Consider the following 24,215-nt stretch of genomic DNA (forward strand, 5'->3'; position numbering starts at 1 on the left):
ACATGTCTGCCCGGGGACTTCTGTACGATGGCTGTACTAACCATCGTACAGAAGTCCGCGCGAAAACAATACGCGGGGCGTGTCCGCGCCGTCGCCGCGACGATGACGCGGCGATGAAGCGGCGACGTGGGCGGGCCTGCCTTTTAAATGCTTCCACGCATGCGTCGAAGTCATTCGAAGCATGCGAGGGACGGCGGGTGCTCGGACATGTACGGTAGGTCTGTACTGACGACCGTACATGTCCGAGCGGGCAGGATTCCAGCGGACGGTTTTAAAACAAGTCCAGGAATATTTGCCCGCTGGGAAAAGGCCCGGCGGGCAAATGTTTGCTGGAATTCTGCCCGCTCGCGCCTACACATGACCGAACATGTATGCTGAAACTGGCCCGCGGACCAGTTTCAGCATACATGTTTGGTCGTGTGTACGGGGCCTAAGGAATAACTCACTTAAATCTGTCAGAACAAGAGTCTAGTAGACATTCCGGGTATGATAAAGGTTGAAAAACAAAACCATAAATTATAATATAATAAATAATTATAAATAATTATAACAAATAATAATATAATTATAATAAAAATTATTCAATAATGTACCGTATTTATCGTCGTATACGCGCACTATTTTGCCCTGAAAATCAGGGCAAAATCGTGGGTGCGCGATATACGCCGATACCCGCTTTCCCGCGCCGAGTTTGAATACTGCGCCGACATATACCGAGCGCAGTACACTCGTGTATAGTCGGGCAGTCTCGGCTACACTCGCGCTCACGTCCTGTACGTCCAGGACGTCAGCGCGAGCATTGCCGACTATACGCGAGTGTACTGCGCTCGGTATATGCCGGCGCAGTATTCAAACTCGGCGCGGGAAACGAGCGAGGAGGACGCCGCAGAAGAATGCCGGACCCGACGAAGAGGACACCCGAAGCCGCAGACGGACGCCGGACCCGACGAGGCCGCCGATGGACGACGTGCAAGACACCATACTGTAAGTACAAAAATCTTTTTTTCAGAGGAATTTCTGGGCAGATTTAGGGGTGCGCGCTATATGCGGGAGCGTGCTATACCCCAATAGATACGGTAATCAACTCAAAATCACTGAAATTTGCTCAGTTGCAGAATTGTCGCTGTCATTACTTTTATTTTTTTATGACGAATTTCCCCACAAATCGCTATCGCTCAATTCTGCAAGTGATTATAATTTATTATCGCTGTTTTCTAGCTGGTTTAAAACCATTTTTGACATAAAGGGACACTTTTGGTTGCTATGGACAATCTCCAGTTTGCAGGCAGAAAGAACAGTTTTTATTATATAAAAGTACATGTAGGGCACTGGGCAGACCACTAGGGACAAGGGGGGGGTGTATTTTTTACATACAGTACTGTAGTCTATAAGATTACAGTATACTGTATGTATTGTGTTTATTTACTTTTTTGAAATTGGCGCCATTCTCCGCCCCCGTGCGTCGTAAAGTTGCAGGGAACGGAGCTCGGCGGCACACAGGGACACTGTGAATCGAGCGAGAAGACACCGCTCGATCACACAGTGCGGCGGCATCGCAGAATTCAGGGACAAGGTAAGTAAGCCATGCCTGTGGCTGCTGTGAGGCGATTCCGAGTCTGGCTCGGGGTTACCGCTTTTGGTAATAAAATACCACCCCGAGATAGACTCGGGAATACCGCCATGGGAGTTAAGCTAGTGCATTGTTGGTTCACTTACCCTTTCCTTAGATTTCCCTTCTAAATGTTTTTTTTCTTTGTCTGAATTTCTCACTTCCTGTTTCTCCTCAGTAAGCTTGTCCCCATCATCCATGGGGGTTAGTCAGCCAGAACAGCTTACTGAGGAAGAACAGGAAGTGAGAAATTCAGACAAAGAAAACAAAGAAAAAAAAAATTTAGATGGGAAATCGAAGGAAAAGGTAAGTGAACCAACAATGCACTAGCTTAAAGGAACCTATTTAGAAAATAAAAAACAAACCTTTACAACCCCTTTAATTACATCCCTTGCCAGCACTGGGCTGTTGTCAGCATTAGCAGATGCCAGGCAATGGGACTACTTAAAGCGGATCTCCACTCTAAAGTGGAGTCCCGCTGATCGGCACCCTCCCCCCCTCCGGTGTCACATTTGACACCTTTCAGGGGGGAGGGGGGTGCAGATACCTGTCTACAGACAGGTATCTGCACCCACTTCCGGCTCTACGATGCGGGAAAAAGACGGGTTTTTCCCTTGCTTCCCGTCCGTCCCCCGTTGTATGCTGGGAACACTCGGCTCCCAGCACACAGCGGGAGCCAATCGGCGGGCGCAGCGCGACTCGCGCATGCGCCGTAGGGAACCGGGCAGTGAAGCCGGAGCGCTTCACTTCCTGGTTCCCTCACCGTGGATGGAGGGGGGAGCAGCAGGGTGACGAGCGATCGGCTCGTCATCTGCTGCAATCGGCGCTGGACTCCTGGACAGGTAAGTGTCCTTATATTAAAAGTCAGCAGCTGCAGTATTTGTAGCTGCTGGCTTTTAATATATTGTTTTAGTGGCACATCCGCTTTAAGTGCAGTCAGACCGCAGATTTATTCTGGCCAAAGTTGCCGAACACTTGTTTCCAGGTCAGCTCAGTTAGTTCCAGGCCATCTCAGTTAGTTCCAGGCCATCTCAGTTAGTTCCAGGCCATCTCAGTTAGTTCCAGGCCATCTCAGTTAGTTCCAGGCCATCTCAGTTAGTTCCAGGCCATCTCAGTTAGTTCCAGGTCAGCTCAGTTAGTTCCTGGAGGAATGACATACCCTTCAACTACAAAGGGGAATCGGCTGTGCAGTGTGGATGGATGAATTTTCTGCTGCGGCTATTGTATTTTGACAGCTGGACAACTAACAGTGACTGCATTTGCTTGGATAAGGCCACTGTTATGCCGCGTCCACACAATCGGACATTCTGACAACAAAACCGTGGATTTTTTTTTCCGACGGAATGTTGGCTACACACGATCGGAATTTCCGACAAGAACTTTTGTTGTCGGAGATTCCAACGAGATTTTGTCTTGATGGTGTGTACGCAAAGAAAGCTTGACAAGATTCTCGACAAGCCTGACAAGGAACTCGCCGAGGAAAACGATGTTTCTTTTACGACGAGTTTCTCGGTCGTGTGTACGAGGCCTGAGACTTAGGCCCCGTACACACGACCGAGATTCTCGGCAGAATTGAGCCAGAAACTCGATGGGAGCCGTATTCTGCCGAGGAAACCGGTCGTGTGTACACTTTTGGCCGAGGAAACCGACGAGGAACTCGTCGAGCCAAATAGAGAACATGTTCTCTATTTCCTTGTTAGTCAATGGGGAAACTTGGCTCGCCGAGATCCTCGGCGGCTTCACACGGAACTCGACGAGCAAAACGATGTTTTGCTCGTCGAGTTTCTCGGACGTGTATACGGGGCCTCAGAAATTCCTATTGTTGAGGCTTGAACTGTTTCTGTATATTATGTGGTTTTCCAGTGACATGGACTGCTAGGTTATCAATAATTAGTAAAATTTTCAATAAAGTCAAAGAAATGTTGTATTATTTTTCATGGAAGTGACCTGGAGTTGGCCTCAAAGAGGCATAGTTTACATCCTTTATCTGGGAGTGTTCTAACAGCTAACTCGAGTAAGGAGTTGGTGGTGATTTGGTGTCAGTGGGCCTATCAGTGCAGCAATAGGGCAGGTTATACGGCTACACTCTCTAGGATATCTGGGCTACTGTTTCCAATGCTCAGTTATTGGGCAGGGCTCATCCAGGGACCAGATCTGTAACCCTCGATATAGCGAGACCTCTCAACTTGCCAGATGAAGTTTGCTCTTGATCAGGCCTTTGGGCCGGAGAAGTGCTGGAATCTGTATATGAATTAGAGCTGGTGGGAAAGATCGAGGCCATGCCACTCTGTTCCTGCAAATTCTAGGCACCTGGGTGTGGAACTGGCTAAATAACCAGACTCCTGGAGGGCCCGTCCTTCATGCCCATTGCACATAATGGTTACACTGGGGCTGATTTACTAAAACTGGAGAATGCAAAATCTGGTTCAGCGCTGCATAAAAACCAATCAGCTTCCAAGGCTCTTAGTTAGAAGCTGATTGGCTACCATGCACAGCTGCACCAGATTTTACACTCCACAAGTTTTAGTAAATCAACCCCAGTGTCCTTCTAAATGTCATCTCTCCCACAAATGGATGTTTTAGTTTGGCCTGGGCTCACATAAATCAAATTCTATTTACATCCTAACTTTAAAGACAAGGGCCCGGATTCACGTAGAGCGGCGTACATTTGTGCGGGCGTAGCGCATCTCATATGCGCTACGCCGACGTAACATAGAGAGGCAAGAACAGTATTCACAAAGCACTTGCTCCCTACATTGCGTTGGCGTAGCGTAAATTGGTCGGCGTAAGCCCGCTTAATTCAAAGTAGGAAGGAAGTGGGCGTGATACATTAAAATGAAGCGTGACCCCATGCAAATGAGGGGCCGAACTAACGGCGCATGCGCCGTCCCGTGGACGCTTTCCAGTGCGCATGCTCAGAATCACGGAACGAACGCCTAAGATACGTCGAATCACTTAACGTAACCTATGCCCAGCCCTATTCACGTAGTACTACGTAAATGACGTAAAATACAATGGCTGTTCCGACGTCCATACCTTTGCATGGGTTGCGCCTCCTATATGTGGAATAACTTAACGCCGGACGTACGCCTTACGTAAACGGCGTAGATTACAGCGACGGGCGCGAGTACATTCGTGAATCGGCATATCTAGGTCATTTACATATTCGACGCGTAAATCAATGGAAGCGCCCCTTGCGGCCAGCGTAAATATGCGCCCAAGATACGACGGTGTAGGAAACTTACATCAGTTGTATGAAGCCAAAATTCAGGCGTATCTTACTTGCAGAATCAGGCGCATAGATACGATGGCGCATCCGTGCACTTACGCGGCGTATCAGTAGATACGTCGGCGTAAGTGCTTTAAGAATCCGGGCCAAGTAGTTTGCTACAGCACAATGTATCATTAATATTTGCCATGTTTTTATTAATAAAATACCAATTCCACAATCCTTGGGCAATAATCATATGGAGTCGGTCTGTCATTTCCTTTTACTACAGCCCCGATCTTCTGGGAATGCTTCGCCCAAGATTTTGGAGATTATCTGCGGAATTATTACACCTATATCAGCTTGTGAGCATCCCATTCCAAAACCATGGCCATTATTATAGAGTTGTTCCCTCCTTTGCTGTTATTACAGTCTCCACTTTTCTAGAAAGACTCCTCCCACAAGAATTTGGAGTGCGTCTGGGAATTTGGGCCCATTAGGTAACAATGTTGGATAAGAGAATTTGATTCACAATCTACTTTTCAGTTCATCCCAAATGTTAAGGTCATGGCTTTTGCATTCCTTCACACCATCATCAAACCATGTCTTTATGGAGCTGACTTTGTACACAACGGTGCGGTCATGCTGGAACAGAAAAGAGCTTTCCCCAAACTGTTATCATAGTTTGCTCACAATTACCTAAAGTGTGTTTGGATGGCATTTACATTACCCTTCAATGGAAAACCCTGAACTTTGGAGGGGTGTCCACATATTTTGGCCTTAGGGTTGTGTGATGATGAAGTGTCTACAAAAGTCTTGTCATATGGTATAATCTTAATGGTATTAAGTGCTGTATAAAGCTGACCCAAGGTCATTATTTTTATTATTTAGGTACGTACCGTATTTATCGGGGTATACCGCGTGCCGTCGTATAACGCGCAGCCCAAGTTTAGAAGGGAAGTTTAAGGTTTAAGGAAAAAACTTACATTTTGGATGTCTTGCCCGGCGTCCGTCTGCTGTCTTGCCCGGTGTCCATCGGCGGCCTTGTCCGGTTTAAGTTTGGCTCTTCGGTCGAGCTGTGCAGAGCTGGATTTCCGGTGTGTTTGGCTCCTCTCGGCTTCTCTTGGCTCCTCTCGGCTCCTCTCGTGTGGCTGCGGGCGTGGCCGAGCCTAGCCGAGTGCCCAGTACAGTCGGCTCGGCTCGGTCTTTGTCGGTCTTTGTCGGCGGCACTCTGAGACAACCGACAAAGACAGTATAACGCGCACCCATGATTTTGCCCTGATTGTAAGGGGAAAAAAGTGCGCGTTATACGCCGATAAATACGGTATATAGCGTCGTTAATTTACGCAGCGCTTTACATATACAATGTACATTCACATCAGTCCCTACCCTCAAGGAGCTTACAATCTAAGGTCCCTAACTCACATTCACATACTAGGGCCAATTTAGATTTAGGCAGAAGCCAATTAACCTACCAGCATGTCTTTGGAGTGCCATTGTAATAAAGGGGCAAAAAGAGGATTTAGCACGTGCCTACTAAGTAGGGAAGCCTGCTCACAGCCTAGTCAAGTGTGTCATGTGTCCAGATTTAATGTCAATCCCTACGAGGATGGAAAATCCAGCTGCCCAGTGACTGAACCTGATTTTATTTTTTTTATGAATTACTATTTGCACCTTTCTGTGTTTGTTGCATCTCATGCAGCCCCTTTGTAGCCTGTTCCTGTCTACATGCACTCTAGTGATGATTTCATGGTACTTTGCAGGGTTTCTGATGATGACAACACTGGGCCATGCCTGTGTAATGTGCGTTAAACCAACCACTTGTAGTCTCCGTCAGAAGCCACTATGAGTGACAACGCAGAAGCACAGTTGGAAGACAAAGATAGAACGTTGTCACCCTGTTACAGAAAGTACCAGAACAAGGATCTTTATAGCAGGATCACCTGATACTGTTTTATGAAAGCTTCAGATTTTCATGTATTGACCATAACTTTTGAAATTATGTAGACATAAAATAAAAATTTGATTTTAATGACTGGGTTTACATCTACTTTAAATGACCTACCATCTTCTAATATTTCCTAGTGACTGAAAGGGTGAGATTTTCAGTACTGGTTTGCAGTTACTACCATTTTCACAGGGCCCTAGGGGCCATGACATACTAGTGATCCTGCCCCGTGAAAGACCAAGGATGGAGGGACACCCAAGTTGTTTGACCATAGAGCAGTGGTTCTCAACCTTTCTAGTGCTGTGACCCCTTGATAAAAGTTGTGGGGACCCTTAACAGTAAAATTATTTTCCTGTCGTGGGTTGTCGGCACAAGTAATTTGCGCCCCTAACCCATGGACATTTAGCGCTCCCTGAGTCCTTTCCACTCGTACAATATTAAAACCCCTTATAGTACATTTTAGGATGTACCACTCTTTCTCTTTGTTCTCCTTTCTTTTCATTTTATCTCTCTCTATCCTAATTTCTTGTTTGTTTTCACCATCCCTCTCTAGCCGTCCCTCTTGTTCTTTCTCTTATTCTTTCTGTCCCTTTTTTGGTTCTTCCCCCCCTCTTTTCCTCTCCCTTTCATGTATTCTCTATTTGTTATTCCTTCTCTAACTCCCTAGTGGGCAGTATGGGATCAGTGGCAGTGCTGGCAGGGAGTTGGGATCAGCCAACTTAGGTGCTCTTGATCAAGGTCATCTGCTGATCTGAGAACTGTAGTGAGGACTTTTAACCACTTAAGGACCGGACCAATATGCTGCTAAATGACCCAAGGGGTTTTTACAATTCGGCACTGCGTCGCTTTAACAGACAATTGCGCGGTCGTGCGACGTGGCTCCCAAACAAAATTGGCGTCCTTTTTTCCCACAAATAGAGCTTTCTTTTGGTGGTATTTGATCACTTCTGCGGCTTTTATTTTTTGCGCTATAAACAAAAATAGAGCGACAATTTTGAAAAAAATGCAATATTTTTTACTTTTTCCTATAATAAATATCCCCCAAAAACATATATAAAAAAATGTTTTCCTCAGTTTAGGCCGATACGTATTCTTCTACCTATTTTTGGTAAAAAAAAAATCGCAATAAGCGTTTATCGATTGGTTTGCGCAAAATTTATAGCGTTTACAAAATAGGGGATAGTTTTATTTTTTTTTATTTTTTTTACTACTAATGGCGGCGATCAGCGATTTTTTTTGTGACTGCGACATTATGGCGGACACTTCGGACAATTTTGACACATTTTTGGGACCATTGTCATTTTCACAGCAAAAAATGCATTTAAATTGCATTGTTTATTGTGAAAATTACAGTTGCAGTTTGGGAGTTAACCACAGGGGGCGCTGTAGGAGTTAGGGTTCACCTAGTGTGTGTTTACAACTGTAGGGGGGTGTGGCTGTAGGTCTGACGTCATCGATCGAGTCTCCCTATAAAAGGGATCACTCGATCGATGCGCCGCCATAGTGAAGCACGGGGAAGCCGTGTTTACATATGGCTCTCCCCGTTCTTCAGCTCCGGGGAGCGATCGCGAGGGGGCGGCTAGAAACGAAAAGCCGCGCCCTCGTCCCGGATCGCTCCTGAAGCCACGGGAACCGCTGCATGTACTGGGGGGGTCCCGATCGGACCCCCGACCCACGTCTAGGCAGGGACGTACAGGTACGCCAATGTGCCTGTCCGTGCCATTCTGCCGACGTAAATGTACATGCGGCGGTCTGGAAGTGGTTAAAGGTAGTGTTACTCACTGTGTCTCCGACTTTGTGGTTTCTCGTAGCAGTGACACCTATGCTGAAATCAGCAGATAGGGTCTCCTCCAGCCCCTCCCACTTCACATTCCTCACCAGTCAGCTGACCTCTAGTCCCTGCCCCCCCCCCCCCCCCAGCTATGCCGTGAACTGAATGAATGAACTGTGTAGAGGTTGAGTGGGTGGCCACTGGCTTCAGGAACAGCCCAGGTTTTGGTGACCCCTGGCAAAACCTCATTTGTCCCCCAAGGGGGTCCCGACCCCCAAGTTCAGAACCACTGCCATAGAGCAAGCATCACTGTCGGAAAAGGTGAGTGTCTTCTCTACATCCTTAGTGATCCTGACACTGGGGAATTATTTCCAGCGACAGGATAATGTGGGTCTATTTATTAGTACTTGGCCAGACAACTACACTGTGAAGCCTCGTACACACAAACGAGAAACTCGACGGGCGAAACACATCGTTTTCCTCGTTGAGTTCCTTGTTAGGCTGTCGAGGAACTCGACAAGCCAATTTTCTCCATTCCCGTCAAGGAAATAGAGAACATGCTCTCTTTTTGGCTCGTCGAGTTTCTCGACAGTTTCATCGACGAAAATGTACACACGACCAGTTTCCTCGGCAAAAAAAATTCTCCCAGCAAGTTTCTTGCTGGTTTTTGCCGAAAAAATTGGTCGTGTGTACGAGGCCTTACAGCAAAATTTAACAAAAAGTTCATGCATTGTAAATTTTCTCTCTACATCCTTAGTCTAAGTCACCACTAATATGCAGATCGGAAATTCTGACTTCATTCAGATGCCACTATACTACATACTTCAGAGACGGCCAGACAGACAGTCCCATATTTCTCTCTGTACAGTTTTTAGTTCATGCTCTGTGAAAACCGCTAACACATACAGTGGGACAAGTGTGTGAGCAGAAAAATAGGAATTCTGAGAAATTCCTTGAACAAATTGAGTACTGTTGCCATGGCTTGAAGGAAGAGACATTCTTTTTGGCTCTATTCGGAAACCATGGCTGAAATGGAAATATTTTATGTTTTGTTTTGTCTTTTTTTTTTTTTTTTTTAACAAAACTTGAATTTTCCTTTTAAGTTGTGAACATTTATATTAGTTTTTACAATTCTTGTTGATTGCTTTCTGAATATAACTCAAAAAATGAACATAATTCTTTTTTTGTCCTGCCAGAAACTTGTGAACAAATAAAATAAACACTCTAAAAATAGGAATGAATTCAGCGCCTAAAAACACAATATACTTGATGGGAAAAAGTATTCAAAAAGAAACTTATCTTATCACTGGAAAGGATTATTTTTCTTGTGCCGATGAACGTGCCTGGCGGCCGCGATGTCCGTCGGGTGCCCGCGATCGGCAGTTACAGAGCCAGGGATGTGGATCTCTGTGTGTAAACACAGAGATCCACGTCCTGTCAGGGAGAGGAGACCGATGGTGTGTTCCTTGTACATAGGGACACCAATCAGTCACCTCCCCCCCACAGTTAGAATCACTCCCTAGGAAACACATTTAATCCCTTGATCGCCCCCTAGTGTTCACCCCTTGCCTGCCAGTCACATTTATTCAGTAATCAGTGCATATTTATAGCACTGTTCGCTGTATAAATGTGAATGGTCGCAAAAGTGTCAAAAGTGTCCGAACTGTCCGCCGCAATATCGCAGTCCTGACAAAAATTACAGACAACCGCCATTATTAGAAAAAAAAAATAATAATAATAAAAAATGCCATAAAACTATCCCCTATTTTGTAGGCGCTATAACTTTTGTGCAAACCAATCACTACACGCATATTGCGATTTATTTACCAAAAATATGTAGAAGAATACATATCGGCCTAAACTGAGAAAAAAAAAACGTTTTTTTTTTTTTAAATTGGGATATTTATTATAGCAAAAATTAAAAACTACTGGGGGTTATTTACGGAAGGCAAATCCACTTTACACTACACTGTTACTTCCACTGACACTAAAGATGGAACACTATTCCCCACACTGGCCCAGATTCAAGTAGAATTGCGCGATATTTGCGGGGGAGCAGGGCAACGATTTTGCCCTGCGCCCCCGCAAATATTTTGCGCTGCCCTCGATTCATGGAGCAGTAGCTCCGTGAATTGCGAGGGCGCGCCGGCAAATTTGCCCGGCGTAAGCGCGCGCAAGTTAAATGATCCCGCCGGGGGCGGGAATCATTTAAATTAGGCGCGCTCCCGCGCCGAGCGTACAGCGCATGCTCCGTCGGGAAACTTTCCTGACGTGCATTGCGGCAAATGACGTCGCAAGGACGTCATTTGCTTCTAAGTGAACGTGAATGGCGTCCAGCGCCATTCACGTTTCACTTACGCAAACGCCGTGAAATTCAAATTTCACGGCGCGGGAAGGCCGGCTATACTTTAGCATTGGCTGCCCCTACTATTAGAAGGGGCAGCCTTGCGCTAAACGTAGCCGTACGGAAACTCTGTACCTGGCTTGCGCGGGGCCCGCGCAAGCTTGTGAGTCAGTGGTAGTATGCAATTTGCATACTACACGCTGATACACAATGGGAGCGCCCCCTAGCGGCCCCCGCAAGAATGCAGCCTAAAATCTGCGAGGCATAAGAGCCTTATGCCGCGCAGATTTTAGCCTGCAGTCGGTGTAACGAGGTTCCTGAATCAGGAGCACTCGTTACACCGGAGCAAGTAAGCACTTGCGCTGCGTAACCTATGGTTGCGCGGGCGCAAGTGCTTCTTGAATCTGGGCCACTGACACTAAAGATGGAACACTATTCCCCACACTGACACTAAAGATAGGGCACTATTCCCCACACTGATATAAATGATGGAACATTATTACTTCCACTAACACCGAAGATGTGGCACCATTCCTTCCACTGACATAAATGATGGAACACTGTTACTCCCACTGACACTGAAGATGGATCACTATTCCCCACACTGACACCAAAGATAGGGCACTATTCCCCACACTGATATAAATGATGGAACATTATTACTTCCACTAACACCGAAGATGGGGCCCTGTTCCTTCCACTGACACCAAAAATGGGGCATTGTTTCTTCCACTGACGCCAGCGACGTGGCACCATTTCTTCCACTAGCACCAAAGATGGGGCACTATTCCTCCCACTGATATCAATGATGAACCATTACTCCTCCTCCTACTGACCTCAGGCGCTATATACATTTTCTGTTCCCACTGTCCACCAAGCCTGTGGCATTGTTTACTCCCACTGACGCTGTGGCATTTTCTACTCCCACTGGCCACAGTTCGGCCCCCTAAAGTTTGAAAAACAGTAGACTGGTCCTTTGTTTAGAAAGTTTTGGGACCCCTGCTATAGACACTTGTTAGGCTTAGTGGGGTTCTATGGTCTCTAAACCTCTGTTCTGTCACCATCTGAGTTAGTTAATGTTCATTTCATATCTTACTCACAATTTCTGTTTTCTTTTGGTTGGTTACAGTTGCAAAACAGAAGACATGGAACAAGAAGGTCCTTTTCATCCTTGGAGTTTTCTTTGTCTTGGGGATCGCTGCTTTAGCTGTTGTAGCAGTGCTGCAGAATAAACCTCTTCCCGAGAATCTTAAGGTAATGGAAGTCCCATCACATAACTCTGCAAATGTTTAGGCAAAAGGCTAGTACATGATCCTTAGATGTAAACCTCTAGTACTTGATCCTTAGATGTAAACCTCTAGTACATGATCCTTAGATGTAAACTTCTAGTACTTGATCCTTAGATGTAAACCTCTAGTACTTGATCCTTAGATGCAAACCTCTAGTACATGATCCTTAGATGTAAACCTCTAGTACTTGATCCTTAGATGCAAACCTCTAGTACATGATCCTTAGATGTACACCTCTAGTACATGATCCTTAGATGTAAACCTCTAGTACATGATCCTTAGATGTAAACCTCTAGTACATGATCCTTAGATGTAAACCTCTAGTACATGATCCTTAGATGTAAACCTCTAGTACATGATCCTTAGATGTAAAACCTCTAGTACTTGATCCTTAGATGTAAACCTCTAGTACACGATCCTTAGATGTAAAACCTCTAGTACATGATCCTTAGATGTAAACCTCTAGTACACGATCCTTAGATGTAAAACCTCTAGTACATGATCCTTAGATGTAAAACCTCTAGTACATGATCCTTAGATGTAAACCTCTAGTACATGATCCTTAGATGTAAACCTCTAGTACATGATCCTTAGATGTAAAACCTCTAGTACATGATCCTTAGATGTAAACCTCTAGTACTTGATCCTTAGATGTAAACCTCTAGTACATGATCCTTAGATGTAAACCTCTAGTACATGATCCTTAGATGTAAACCTCTAGTACATGATCCTTAGATGTAAAACCTCTAGTACTTGATCCTTAGCTGTAAACCTCTAGTACATGATCCTTAGATGTAAACCTCTAGTACATGATCCTTAGATGTAAAACCTCTAGTACATGATCCTTAGATGTAAACCTCTAGTACTTGATCCTTAGATGTAAACCTCTAGTACATGATCCTTAGATGTAAACCTCTAGTACATGATCCTTAGATGTAAACCTCTAGTACTTGATCCTTAGCTGTAAACCTCTAGTACATGATCCTTAGATGTAAAACCTCTAGTACTTGATCCTTAGCTGTAAACCTCTAGTACATGATCCTTAGATGTAAACCTCTAGTACATGATCCTTAGATGTAAAACCTCTAGTACATGATCCTTAGATGTAAACCTCTAGTACTTGATCCTTAGATGTAAACCTCTAGTACATGATCCTTAGATGTAAACCTCTAGTACATGATCCTTAGATGTAAACCTCTAGTACTTGATCCTTAGATGTAAAACCTCTAGTACTTGATCCTTAGCTGTAAACCTCTAGTACATGATCCTTAGATGTAAAACCTCTAGTACATGATCCTTAGATGTAAACCTCTAGTACATGATCCTTAGATGTAAAACCTCTAGTACATGATCCTTAGATGTAAAACCTCTAGTACATGATCCTTAGATGTAAAACCTCTAGTACATGATCCTTAGATGTAAACCTCTAGTACATGATCCTTAGATGTAAACCTCTAGTACTTGATCCTTAGATGTAAACCTCTAGTACATGATCCTTAGATGTAAACCTCCAGTACATGATCCTTAGATGTAAACCTCTAGTACATGGTCCTTAGATGTAAACCTCTAGTACTTGATCCTTAGATGCAAACCTCTAGTACTTGATCCTTAGATGTAAACCTCCAGTACTTGATCCTTAGATGTAAACCTCTAGTACATGATCCTTAGATGTAAACCTCTAGTACTTGATCCTTAGATGTAAACCTCTAGTACTTGATCCTTAGATGTGCACCTCTAGTACATGATCCTTAGATGTAAACCTCTAGTACTTGATCCTTAGATGTAAACCTCTAGTACATGATCCTTAGATGTAAACCTCTAGTACTTGATCCTTAGATGTAAACCTCTAGTACATGATCCTTAGATGTAAACCTCTAGTACTTGATCCTTAGATGCAAACCTCTAGTACTTGATCCTTAGATGTAAACCTCTAGTACATGATCCTTGGATGTAAAACCTCTAGTACATGATCCTTAGATGTAAACCTCTAGTACTTGATCCTTAGATGTAAACCTCCAGTACTTGATCCTTAGATGTAAACCTCTAGTACATGATCCTTAGATGTAAACCTCTAGTACATGATCCTTAGATGTAAACCTCTAGTACTTGATCCTTAGATATAAACCTCTAGTACAGGGGTCTCCAAACTTTTCAAACAAAGGGCCACTTTATTGCCCTTCAGACTTTAGGAGGGCCGGATTGGGGCCAGCAAGGGAAGAAAATGTCACGGACCCGGCATCAGTGAGAACAAATATGGCCTCAGGGTTGGTGGTCAATAGGAAGAGGATTATTCCCCCTATTAGTAGGAGGAATAGTATCCCATCATTGGTATCAGTGAATAATATAGTGCCCTATTGTTGGTGTCAATGGGAGGAATAGTGCCTCATGTCAGTAGAAGGAATTGTGCCCCAAGGGCCGGATAAAGGCTAACAAAGGGCCACATCTGGCTCTCGGGCCGCAGTTTGGAGACCCCTGCTCTAGTACATGATCCTTAGATGTAAACCTCTAGTACTTGATCCTTAGATGTAAACCTCTAGTACTTAAACCTCTAGTACATGATCCTTAGATGTAAACCTCTAGTACATGATCCTTAGATGTAAACCTCTAGTACATGATCCTTAGATGTAAACCTCTAGTACATGATCCTTAGATGTAAACCTCTAGTACATGGTCCTTAGATGTAAACCTCTAGTACTTGATCCTTATATGTAAACCTCTAGTTTTTTTTTTTTTTTAAAAGCCTATGGCGTGTGAACACACCCAAAAAACTCCACCCGTTGCAGAAAAAATGTGAACACACATAAAGAGTTTTCACAAAAACGTGCTGACGGGTGCAACGTCAAGTGGTCCTTCTGTGAAGAGGGACCCAAACCCTGATCCCCGGGGCGTTAGGCTCCAGACGTGGACTGAGGTACTGTGGTCCGAGCAACCGAAGCCGACACGGACCCAACTTCCTCGGAGGGACTGCCGAAACAGAACCCTCCCAGTACTAGGTGGGGCTCCCCCGAAGGGAGACCCCATGAGAGCAAGTGAACTAAGCCAGAAGGCCATGTCCACCTACTCCCAAGACGTTCAGGGCTGGCCCGACGACCCGCACCCTACTAATCACACAGTGACACAAAACGTGCACAACAAAAAAAGACAAAAAAGTGACAAACACAGGCTTAAATTAAATAAAGTGGGGGAAAGGGATAGTGAAGAGAAGTGGTCATTGTGTTCAACAATGACCAGGCCCTCCGGCCAGGAATAAAAAATTCCTCCGGTCCTAGCCAACAGGCCCGGCCCAGGAGGCAGGTGCTAAAAAAAGCGTGTATCTGGTGTGGTATCTTAAATCAATGTGTCCCTCACACACAGTGATCTTCAGATACCCCTGGACTGCCACTCCAGGGGCACATGCACCATAGGCTTTTCGTTCCATATCCGACCCCCCGACCGGCCAGTGCAGCCCTCCACCCCTGCCAGCCAACCCGGTGGATTTGCATGGTCCTACCCCGTTCCACCATACAGGGCATTACCAGCTCCTCCAACCGGATCGCTGACAGAGATAGCACTTACACCAGCCAGCCAGAAGGCCAGACTAGAACTCGGCAAAAAGACCAAGACCAAGCGCAGCACCCATCCTCACCAGGAGCACCCTTCCAGATGGCTCAGACGCAACCATGGGCCGGCCCCCAGTATCTGTCGGGCAGCACAGCGTAGTCCCTGCTGAAACCATCCTTCCAGGTGCAATGACGTCATTGGATTGCATCCACCCTCCCCATGTAGGAGGTGCTTCAGCGCTCCGCTGACAACTGATAAGGACAGATACCACACCTAGTCCTAGCCAAAAGGCCGAGAAGCGGCAGGGAAGACAACCACGATCAGCACGGCCTAGAGTGTGCAATAGCCGTGCCTCGCCCTGGGAGAACCACCTTCATGATCATGGTGTCTCCCCTGCCAGGCAAGAAACTTGCTGGGAGATATTTTTTTGCCGAGGAAACAGGTTGTGTGTACATTTTCGTCGAGGAAACTGTCGAGAAACTCGACGAGCCAAAAAGAGAGCAAGTTCTCTATTTCCTTGACGGGAATGGAGAAAATTGGCTTGTGGAGTTCCTCGACAGCCTAACAAGGAACTCGACGAGCAAAACGATGTGTTTCGCCCGTCGAGTTCCTCGGTCGTGTGTACGAGGCCTCAGAGCTGCCACCTAAGAGACACTTTATAGTATTCCCCTATGCTCCTCCCCCTGGTAGCTATATAAAAGGGTATGTAAGGAAATGAGGCAAGTCAGAGGAGACCGGCCAGCACATACAGTAGTTAGACAGCCACAAAAAAGGAGAGGGCTATGACATGCAAAAAGGGAGAGGGCTGTGCTAGGAATTTGACTGTTCCTGAAGCAGTCACATTTTTTAGCAAGTTCAAAGGCCTATTGCGAGTGAATGAATAAAATTTATGGAAAGGAAAAACACTCCAAAGTAAGCATTTAAAATACTTGATCTTTTTGCTTTTCTTTCACCTGCTTTTTTTTTTTTTTACGTTGGTGACAGAGTGTCTTCAAGATGGAAACTGGGAGCCAGGTGCCCTGTAATTGTGTTGTTGGACCGTATCCTCTATAGTTACCCCGTGACTTTATAGATGTAACATTAATAACAATGTTAGCTGGAGAATGCCAGGTCATACAACATCCTTCAAGAAAGCTTGGTGTTTGAGAATGGTAACACATAATTAAAATGGCAGAGCCTACTCGATAACATCCCTTATCTGCGCCTGCCGTCTTTATTTTCATTGTGCGCCTCTTCTACAAGAGAGAAGATCATTAGTGTCAGCTTCAGACTGTAACGTACCATTTACCAAGTCTGGGAGAGATTCCAGGGCTAAACATGCTGACAAATGTAGAAGATTATATACACCATTACCCCATTAGACAGCTTTAACTCGTCTCACAGTACCAGCCTATACTTAGCCTATATTAGCCATGTGCCGATGTGTGATGGAAGCCCAGGCACTCTGTGGATTTATATAAACAAAGTTAAAGCTGAACATACTCTATATTGCTAAGCATTTGTGGGACCCCTGACCATTATAAGTATCTAATTATGTTATGTCTTCTATAGTATGGTATTGTGCTAGACGCTGGATCCTCACACACAAGTCTGTACATCTATCGATGGCCAGCGGAGAAGGAAAACGACACGGGTGTTGTTCACCAAGTAAAAGAATGTAAAGTAGAAGGTTAGTGAATCTGGACAATTTGTATTTCTACCACTCTACAGAGTACCTTTAAAGTGAACCGGTCACATCCTGCTCACAGTGGCCTTGTGTGTTGGCCATGCATCACCTAACTAGGTTGGCTGGATTTCCTGGCCTAAGGACGATTATGGTGTGTCTTGATATATGTGGGCAGTTTAATGGGGGATTTATAAAGCAGATGTACAGCCTCGTACACACGACCGAGGAACTCGACAGGCGAAACACATCGTTTTCCTCGTCGAGTTCCTTGTTAGGCTGTCGAGGAACTCGTCAAGGCAAGTTTCTCCATTCCCGTCGAGGAAAAAGAAGACATGCTCTCTTTTTGGCTCGATGGGATCCTCGACAGTTTCCTCGTCAAAAAATGTACACACGACCGGTTTCCTCTGCAAAAAAAATACTACTCACTTCTAAATCTCAAGCCTTGTACACACATCCGAGAATACCTTCGTAAAAAAAAGCGTAGTTTTTCTCAACGTGATTCTTGTCAAGCTTTCCTTGCATACACACTATCAAGCCAAAATCTCGTTGTTCTAAAACACGGTGACGTACAACATGTACGACGGCACTATAAAAGGGAAGTTCGATTCCACTGGCGCCACCCTTGGGGCTGCTTTTGCTAATCTTGTGTTACCGCACGTTAGTAAAAGTTTGGAGAGAGACGATTCGCGATTTTCAGTCTTTGTGCTTTTCGGTTTGTTACAGCATGACAAATGTGCTATCTCCATTACGAACGCTAGTTTTACCGAAGGTGCGCTCCCGTCTCATACTTGATTCTGACCATGCGCCATTTTTTAAGACTCGGAAAAGCATACACACAAACGATTTTCTCGTCGTAAACCAGCCCGATAAGAATCATGACGAGAAAATTGAGACTCCCAACAAGAAAATAGAGAGCAGGTTCTCTTATTTTCTCGTCAAGATTCTCAACAGTTTTCTCAACGAGAAACCATACACACAAACGGTTTTCTCGGAAAAAAGCTCTGCCAGCAGTTTTTTTGCTAAGGTGCTCAACGGCTTAGGCCCCGTACACACGACCGAGGAACTCGACGTGCCAAACACATCGAGTTCCTCGTCGAGTTCAGTGTGGAAGCCGACTTTTGCCATTGAACAACGAGGAAATAGAGAACATGTTCTCTATTTCCTCGCCGAGGTCCTCGTCGGCTTCCTCGGCCGAAAGTGTACACACGGCCGGGTTTCTCGGCAGAATTCAGCTCCGATCGAGTTTCTGACTGAATTCTGCCGAGAAACTCGGTCGTGTGTACGGGGCCTTAGAGCCGGTTCACACTGGGGCGGCACGACTTCGGGGGCGACTCGGCAAGTCGTCCTGAAGACGACTTCAGAGGCGATTAGCAAAATGACTTCTATATAGAAGTCAATGCAAATCGCCCCGAGTCTCCCCCGAAGTCGTACAAGAACCTTTTTCTAAGTCGGAGCGACTTGCGTCGCTCCTATTAGAACGGTTCTGGTGAAAAGAATGGGACGCGACTTGTCAGGCGGCTGAGTCGCCTGACGAGTCGCCCCAGTGTGAACCGGCTCTTAGGGACTCTGAAACCAGAGGACCATTTTTAGGATGAACTGAGTTTTAAGAAAAAACAACAGTAAAGGGCGTGACCTGTCAAAGTCATGTGATCAGTTCTGCTCCAATCACTGTGTATTCTATGTTGCGTTAAGACTCAATACCACAACCTGCATTTTTTTTGAATGGGCCACAAAATTACCATAAAACTGCACACATTCTTATTCTGCCCTGTCCTTTAGAAACAATAATATGTAAATGGCAGCAGTTTTATTGTTTGTGTTTGTGGTATTTTATTCAACATTACAATTTCATTGTGTCCATTTATGTTTTTATGTTTTTTTATGAAATAAGAAACTTTTTCTAATATCCTATTTATTCATTCTTATTCACGTATACATATGGACACAAGGGCCCGGATTCACAAAGCACTTGCGCCAACGTATCTCGAGATATGCCGCGTAAGTGCAAATTTGCGCCATCTTATCTATGCGCCGGATTTAGAAACTAAGATACGCCTGAAAATTGGCTTCATCCGACCGACGTAACTTGCCTACGCCGGCGTAGAGTGGGCGCATATTTACGCTGGACATATTTGGCGCTCCCATTGATTTTCTATTCACATATGCAAATGAGGGAGATATGCCGATTCACGAACGTACGTCCGTCCGACGCAGTGTGCGTAAAGTCATACGTCCAGCGTAAAGTTATGCCCCATAAAGGAGGTGTAACTCAGCAGCATCCATGCAAAGGGCTGCACCAGGGAACACAAGCCGACGTATTTTACGTAGGACGTGAATATGACTAGGTGTAGGTTACGTTCACGCCGTAGGCAGTGATCCGACATATGTTAGGCAGTTGTTCCGACGTGATTGTGAGCATGTGCACTGAGATACGCCCACGGGACGGCGCATGCGCAGTTGGCGATACGTATCAGTCTGGCGCTCGGCCCATCATTTGCATGGGGTCACGCCTCATTAGCATGGCTCACGCCCACTTCCACTTACGCCGACTTACGCCTGAGAAACCCAGCGCAGATTTGGGAGGAAGTGCTCTGTGAATTCAGTGCTTGCCCCTCTGCGCTGCATCGGTGTAGCGTAAAGGAGATACGCTACGGCGGCATAAATATGCGCCAGTGTCTGTGAATCTGGGCCATGGGGTTTATTTATTAGTGACAAATAGGCTGTTTGCTTCGCAAGGAACTTACCCCCGAAAGTGTATTGAATGTGGTAAAATTTCAGTTTGCAAAGGACATACATGTGTAAGGCAAATTTTCAATTTTAAATTTTTGTGCTGAAACCTCAAAAGCAGCAGCAGCAGCAGCTTTGCCTCATTCCAGCAAAATTTCTTGCAAAAAGAAACTTCCCTTGCAAAATGAATGGTCTATTTGCCTTTAGTAAACCAACCCCAATCAGCCTCATCTTTTGTATGGTTTATGTCTGTTTTGTAGCCCTGATGAAGAGGGTAGTTTATTGCTCCCCGAAACCAGATAGATTTTTTTTTTTTTATGGCCAAATTGAGAATTATTAAAACTTTAGACTGCTCGCTTTATGATCTGGCTGGTTTAGATTTTTCTTGGTGATTGTGTCTCTTCTAAGGTGACCAATTTCTCTATTTGTCCTGGTGATCATTGTCAGGACTGGAAGTAAAAAAAACAAAAACAAAAGTTTGTTATTACTGGAAAAAAAATTCAAGGAAAATCTTCCGGAAGAAAGACTTGTTTTGATAGAAACTGTAAAAAGGCACTCCACTAATTTTGGAGAGATTATCTTCTACTTCCTACTGTGTCTATGGGTCATTTTCCCAATGGGACATGGAGAGATCAGGGGTTTTGACCATACCCTACTCCAGTGATGGCGAACCTTGGCACTCCAGATGTTTTGGAACTACATTTCCCATGATGCTTGTGAACTCTGCAGTGTAGTGGAGCATCATGGGAAATGTAGAGAAAGGAGGGGGGGGCGGGACTTTAAATGAAGCAAACAGTTATCAGCGGAGGGTCAAGACCAGGAACATTTATTATATACCATACATGTTCATACAGTTCAATAAATAATGTCACGGTAAAATTCATATATGTACAAAAGGGAACATGATAATACATGACAGTGAGAGGGGATCATCCCTGCATAGCCTGAGAACTTCCCATTGTAAAAATTCATTATAACTCGTGGTCATCACAGACTGTATATATGAAACAAGTGGGTGGCACAGTCGCAGTAAACATTGTGTATACAGAGGCTCTACGCGTTTCGTGAAGGGTTTATATTCACTCATCAGGAGCAGCAATGTCAAAATCTGAAAAAAAGTATGTAAGTTTGAGGGGTCACTAACATGCAAGAGGGATCAGAGGTAAACATATATCCCAAATAGGGATTGAAGATGAAAACAACCCTAAATAGGGGGTACTCACAGTGGGTGTGCGACAGTTAACATATGAGAGCTGGAGACTCCCCGTAGGGCAGTCTGGTCCGGGAGTTGTGGAGGCAAATGGCTAGCAAAGGGACCCAAGTAAAAAGCCAGAGGGGAAGGGAATTTCCCAAGATGGTGGTGGCTCCAACATAGTAAGAAATTATGAGGGGCAGCATACAGGATATCTGTAAGACATGCAGAATTTGATAAAATTCGCAAATGGGCCAAAAAGGATAAATACTAAGTTGAGAGCAGGGAGTGGAAGGTAAAAAACAGGTTGTAGTACCTGCAGCTGATCCATATGTCACCCGGCTAAGAGGTATGGGAAATGTGGCCCTACTTCCAGGAGACCACCATACATAGTGTGGTCTGCCCGGGGTGCAGCTTAAATGGGTCCGCACGCCAATGACTCCAACGTCACGTGGGCATGCATAGTGAGGGGGAGGCGTCAGCACCGTGTCGGAGAAACCGCATGGTGTTTGGCGCCAAAACATCCCCGTGAGCTGCTGGTGGCAATACGCTAGCGGCGCGATGATGCTCACAAGGAGACATCACGCGCACGCTGCGTAAACCGTGACGTTGACGTATAGTGCATGAGCATCCACCCGCCCCCCAATGCTGGAGAGGGGGAGGAGATTCGGCAGTCTACGTCACAAGTCCCGGACAACACGGGCCAGTAGAGGTCCGCAATCCAGATCAATGGGCACTGTCAGCACAGAAAGTGAGGGCAAAAAATTACTAAAGAGAGTGGTAGAAAAAATATACCTGATGCCAAAGAATGAATATAAAATCATCAAACAAGCATGAAAATTAACCAAACAACAAAACAAAATAAATAAATAAAACAACTGGTCAATGTGGCCAGTGCTCAGAGAATTGTAACGACCCGGCTCTGAAAAAACTGTGCACTTCCATCCCTAAAATGCAAAGCATATATAAAGGAAGTATGTGGGACTTTGAGTGAGGCAAGGGCCAGGGGTAGCACCAAGCCTCCATCCCTAAGGCAATAGAGAAAGGAGGGGGGGGCGGGACTTTAAATGAAGCAAACAGTTATCAGCGGAGGGTCAAGACTAGGTACATTTATTATATACCATACATGTTCATACAGTTCAATAAATAATGTCACGGTAAAATTCATATATGTACAAAAGGGAACATGATAATACATGACAGTGAGAGGGGATCATCCCTGCATAGCCTGAGAACTTCCCATTGTAAAAATTCATTATAACTCGTGGTCATCACAGACTGTATATATGAAACAAGTGGGTGGCACAGTCGCAGTAAACATTGTGTATACAGACATATGCGCTAAAAACAACTAATTTATGTGATACCTTACTAAGATCAATCCAATTGTGATAATAATTCAAAACCCTGAATAGGGGCTTAGTCGTGTTGCCACAGTGGGGCGAAGCACACAAAATATATATAGATGAGGGAAAAAAAAATTAGTGTATAAAAATTAATTAATAAATTAATACAAAGCTAATTAATTCAGAGCATCAAATAGTACTCAATCTCAGAATAACGTCCCTGTAGAGTAGATGGTAAAATAGGGTTAAACAATGTTGATTAGCAGCAGCGTGAGAGTGTCACTGGATACAACAGCTCTGTGAAACAGGTATCTTATACTCAGCTTCAAATCACTTCAGTAGCTCCAACGACACAGCCTTGGTCATTAGCGATGGTGCAAAAAACAGGCTTCAGCCCCCCTCTTCAATACACCACAACAGGTGTGGGACATGTAAGAAAAAGGGAAACACAATAGTGTAATACAGCCAGACACAACAATACCGCTGCCAATGCTATGCGCCGATCCACTCACGCTCTCCCCGTCTTTGAATCAAGCCACTCAGTAACGAAAAGTGTAGAGGTCCTCACTCGGGAACTTCCGACAGATCTCGTACAGCAGACTCCTCCCCCACGCGTTGCGTCACTTGCCACGTGACTTAATCATGGGTAATGTCCATAGAGCTGATTGCTCTATGGACATTACCCATGATTAAGTCACGTGGCAAGTGACGCAACGCGTGGGGGAGGAGTCTGCTGTACGAGATCTGTCGGAAGTTCCCGAGTGAGGACCTCTACACTTTTCGTTACTGAGTGGCTTGATTCAAAGACGGGGAGAGCGTGAGTGGATCGGCGCATAGCATTGGCAGCGGTATTGTTGTGTCTGGCTGTATTACACTATTGTGTTTCCCTTTTTCTTACATGTCCCACACCTGTTGTGGTGTATTGAAGAGGGGGGCTGAAGCCTGTTTTTTGCACCATCGCTAATGACCAAGGCTGTGTCGTTGGAGCTACTGAAGTGATTTGAAGCTGAGTATAAGATACCTGTTTCACAGAGCTGTTGTATCCAGTGACACTCTCACGCTGCTGCTAATCAACATTGTTTAACCCTATTTTACCATCTACTCTACAGGGACGTTATTCTGAGATTGAGTACTATTTGATGCTCTGAATTAATTAGCTTTGTATTAATTTATTAATTAATTTTTATACACTAATTTTTTTTTTTTTTTTTTCCCTCATCTATATATATTTTGTGTGCTTCGCCCCACTGTGGCAACACGACTAAGCCCCTATTCAGGGTTTTGAATTATTATCACAATTGGATTGATCTTAGTAAGGTATCACATAAATTAGTTGTTTTTAGCGCATATGTTTATATTTTTCACATTTTGTTGTTTGGTTGGTAACCTTTTTCACATACTGCAGCTTTTTACATTTATTTATTAATTGTGTGGTGTATTTTAGATTTAGTAGCGCTGTAGTTTATCAGTTATATTGTGTATACAGAGGCTCTACGCGTTTCGTGAAGGGTTTATATTCACTCATCAGGAGCAGCAATGTCAATATCTGAAAAAAAGTATGTAAGTTTGAGGGGT

The 24,215-nt window shown here is 44.8% G+C and overlaps 1 protein-coding gene and 1 pseudogene across 2 annotated transcripts in view; one reads left to right on the plus strand and one right to left on the minus strand.

Annotated features, from left to right (window-relative positions):
* Positions 1–24,215, plus strand: part of ENTPD1 (ectonucleoside triphosphate diphosphohydrolase 1) — a 182,973-nt gene that overhangs the window by 114,522 nt on the left and 44,236 nt on the right. For both annotated transcript variants that reach the window (XM_040361453.1, XM_040361452.1), the window contains exons 2-3: positions 12,010–12,134; positions 17,261–17,378. In XM_040361453.1, coding sequence (XP_040217387.1) covers positions 12,010–12,134; positions 17,261–17,378 — 243 coding nt within the window. The remainder of the gene's footprint in view (positions 1–12,009; positions 12,135–17,260; positions 17,379–24,215) is intronic.
* LOC120912495 lies at positions 15,937–16,117 on the minus strand (annotated as a pseudogene).

Source organism: Rana temporaria, chromosome 8, assembly GCF_905171775.1.
Source record: "Rana temporaria chromosome 8, aRanTem1.1, whole genome shotgun sequence".
NCBI lineage: Eukaryota > Metazoa > Chordata > Amphibia > Anura > Ranidae > Rana > Rana temporaria.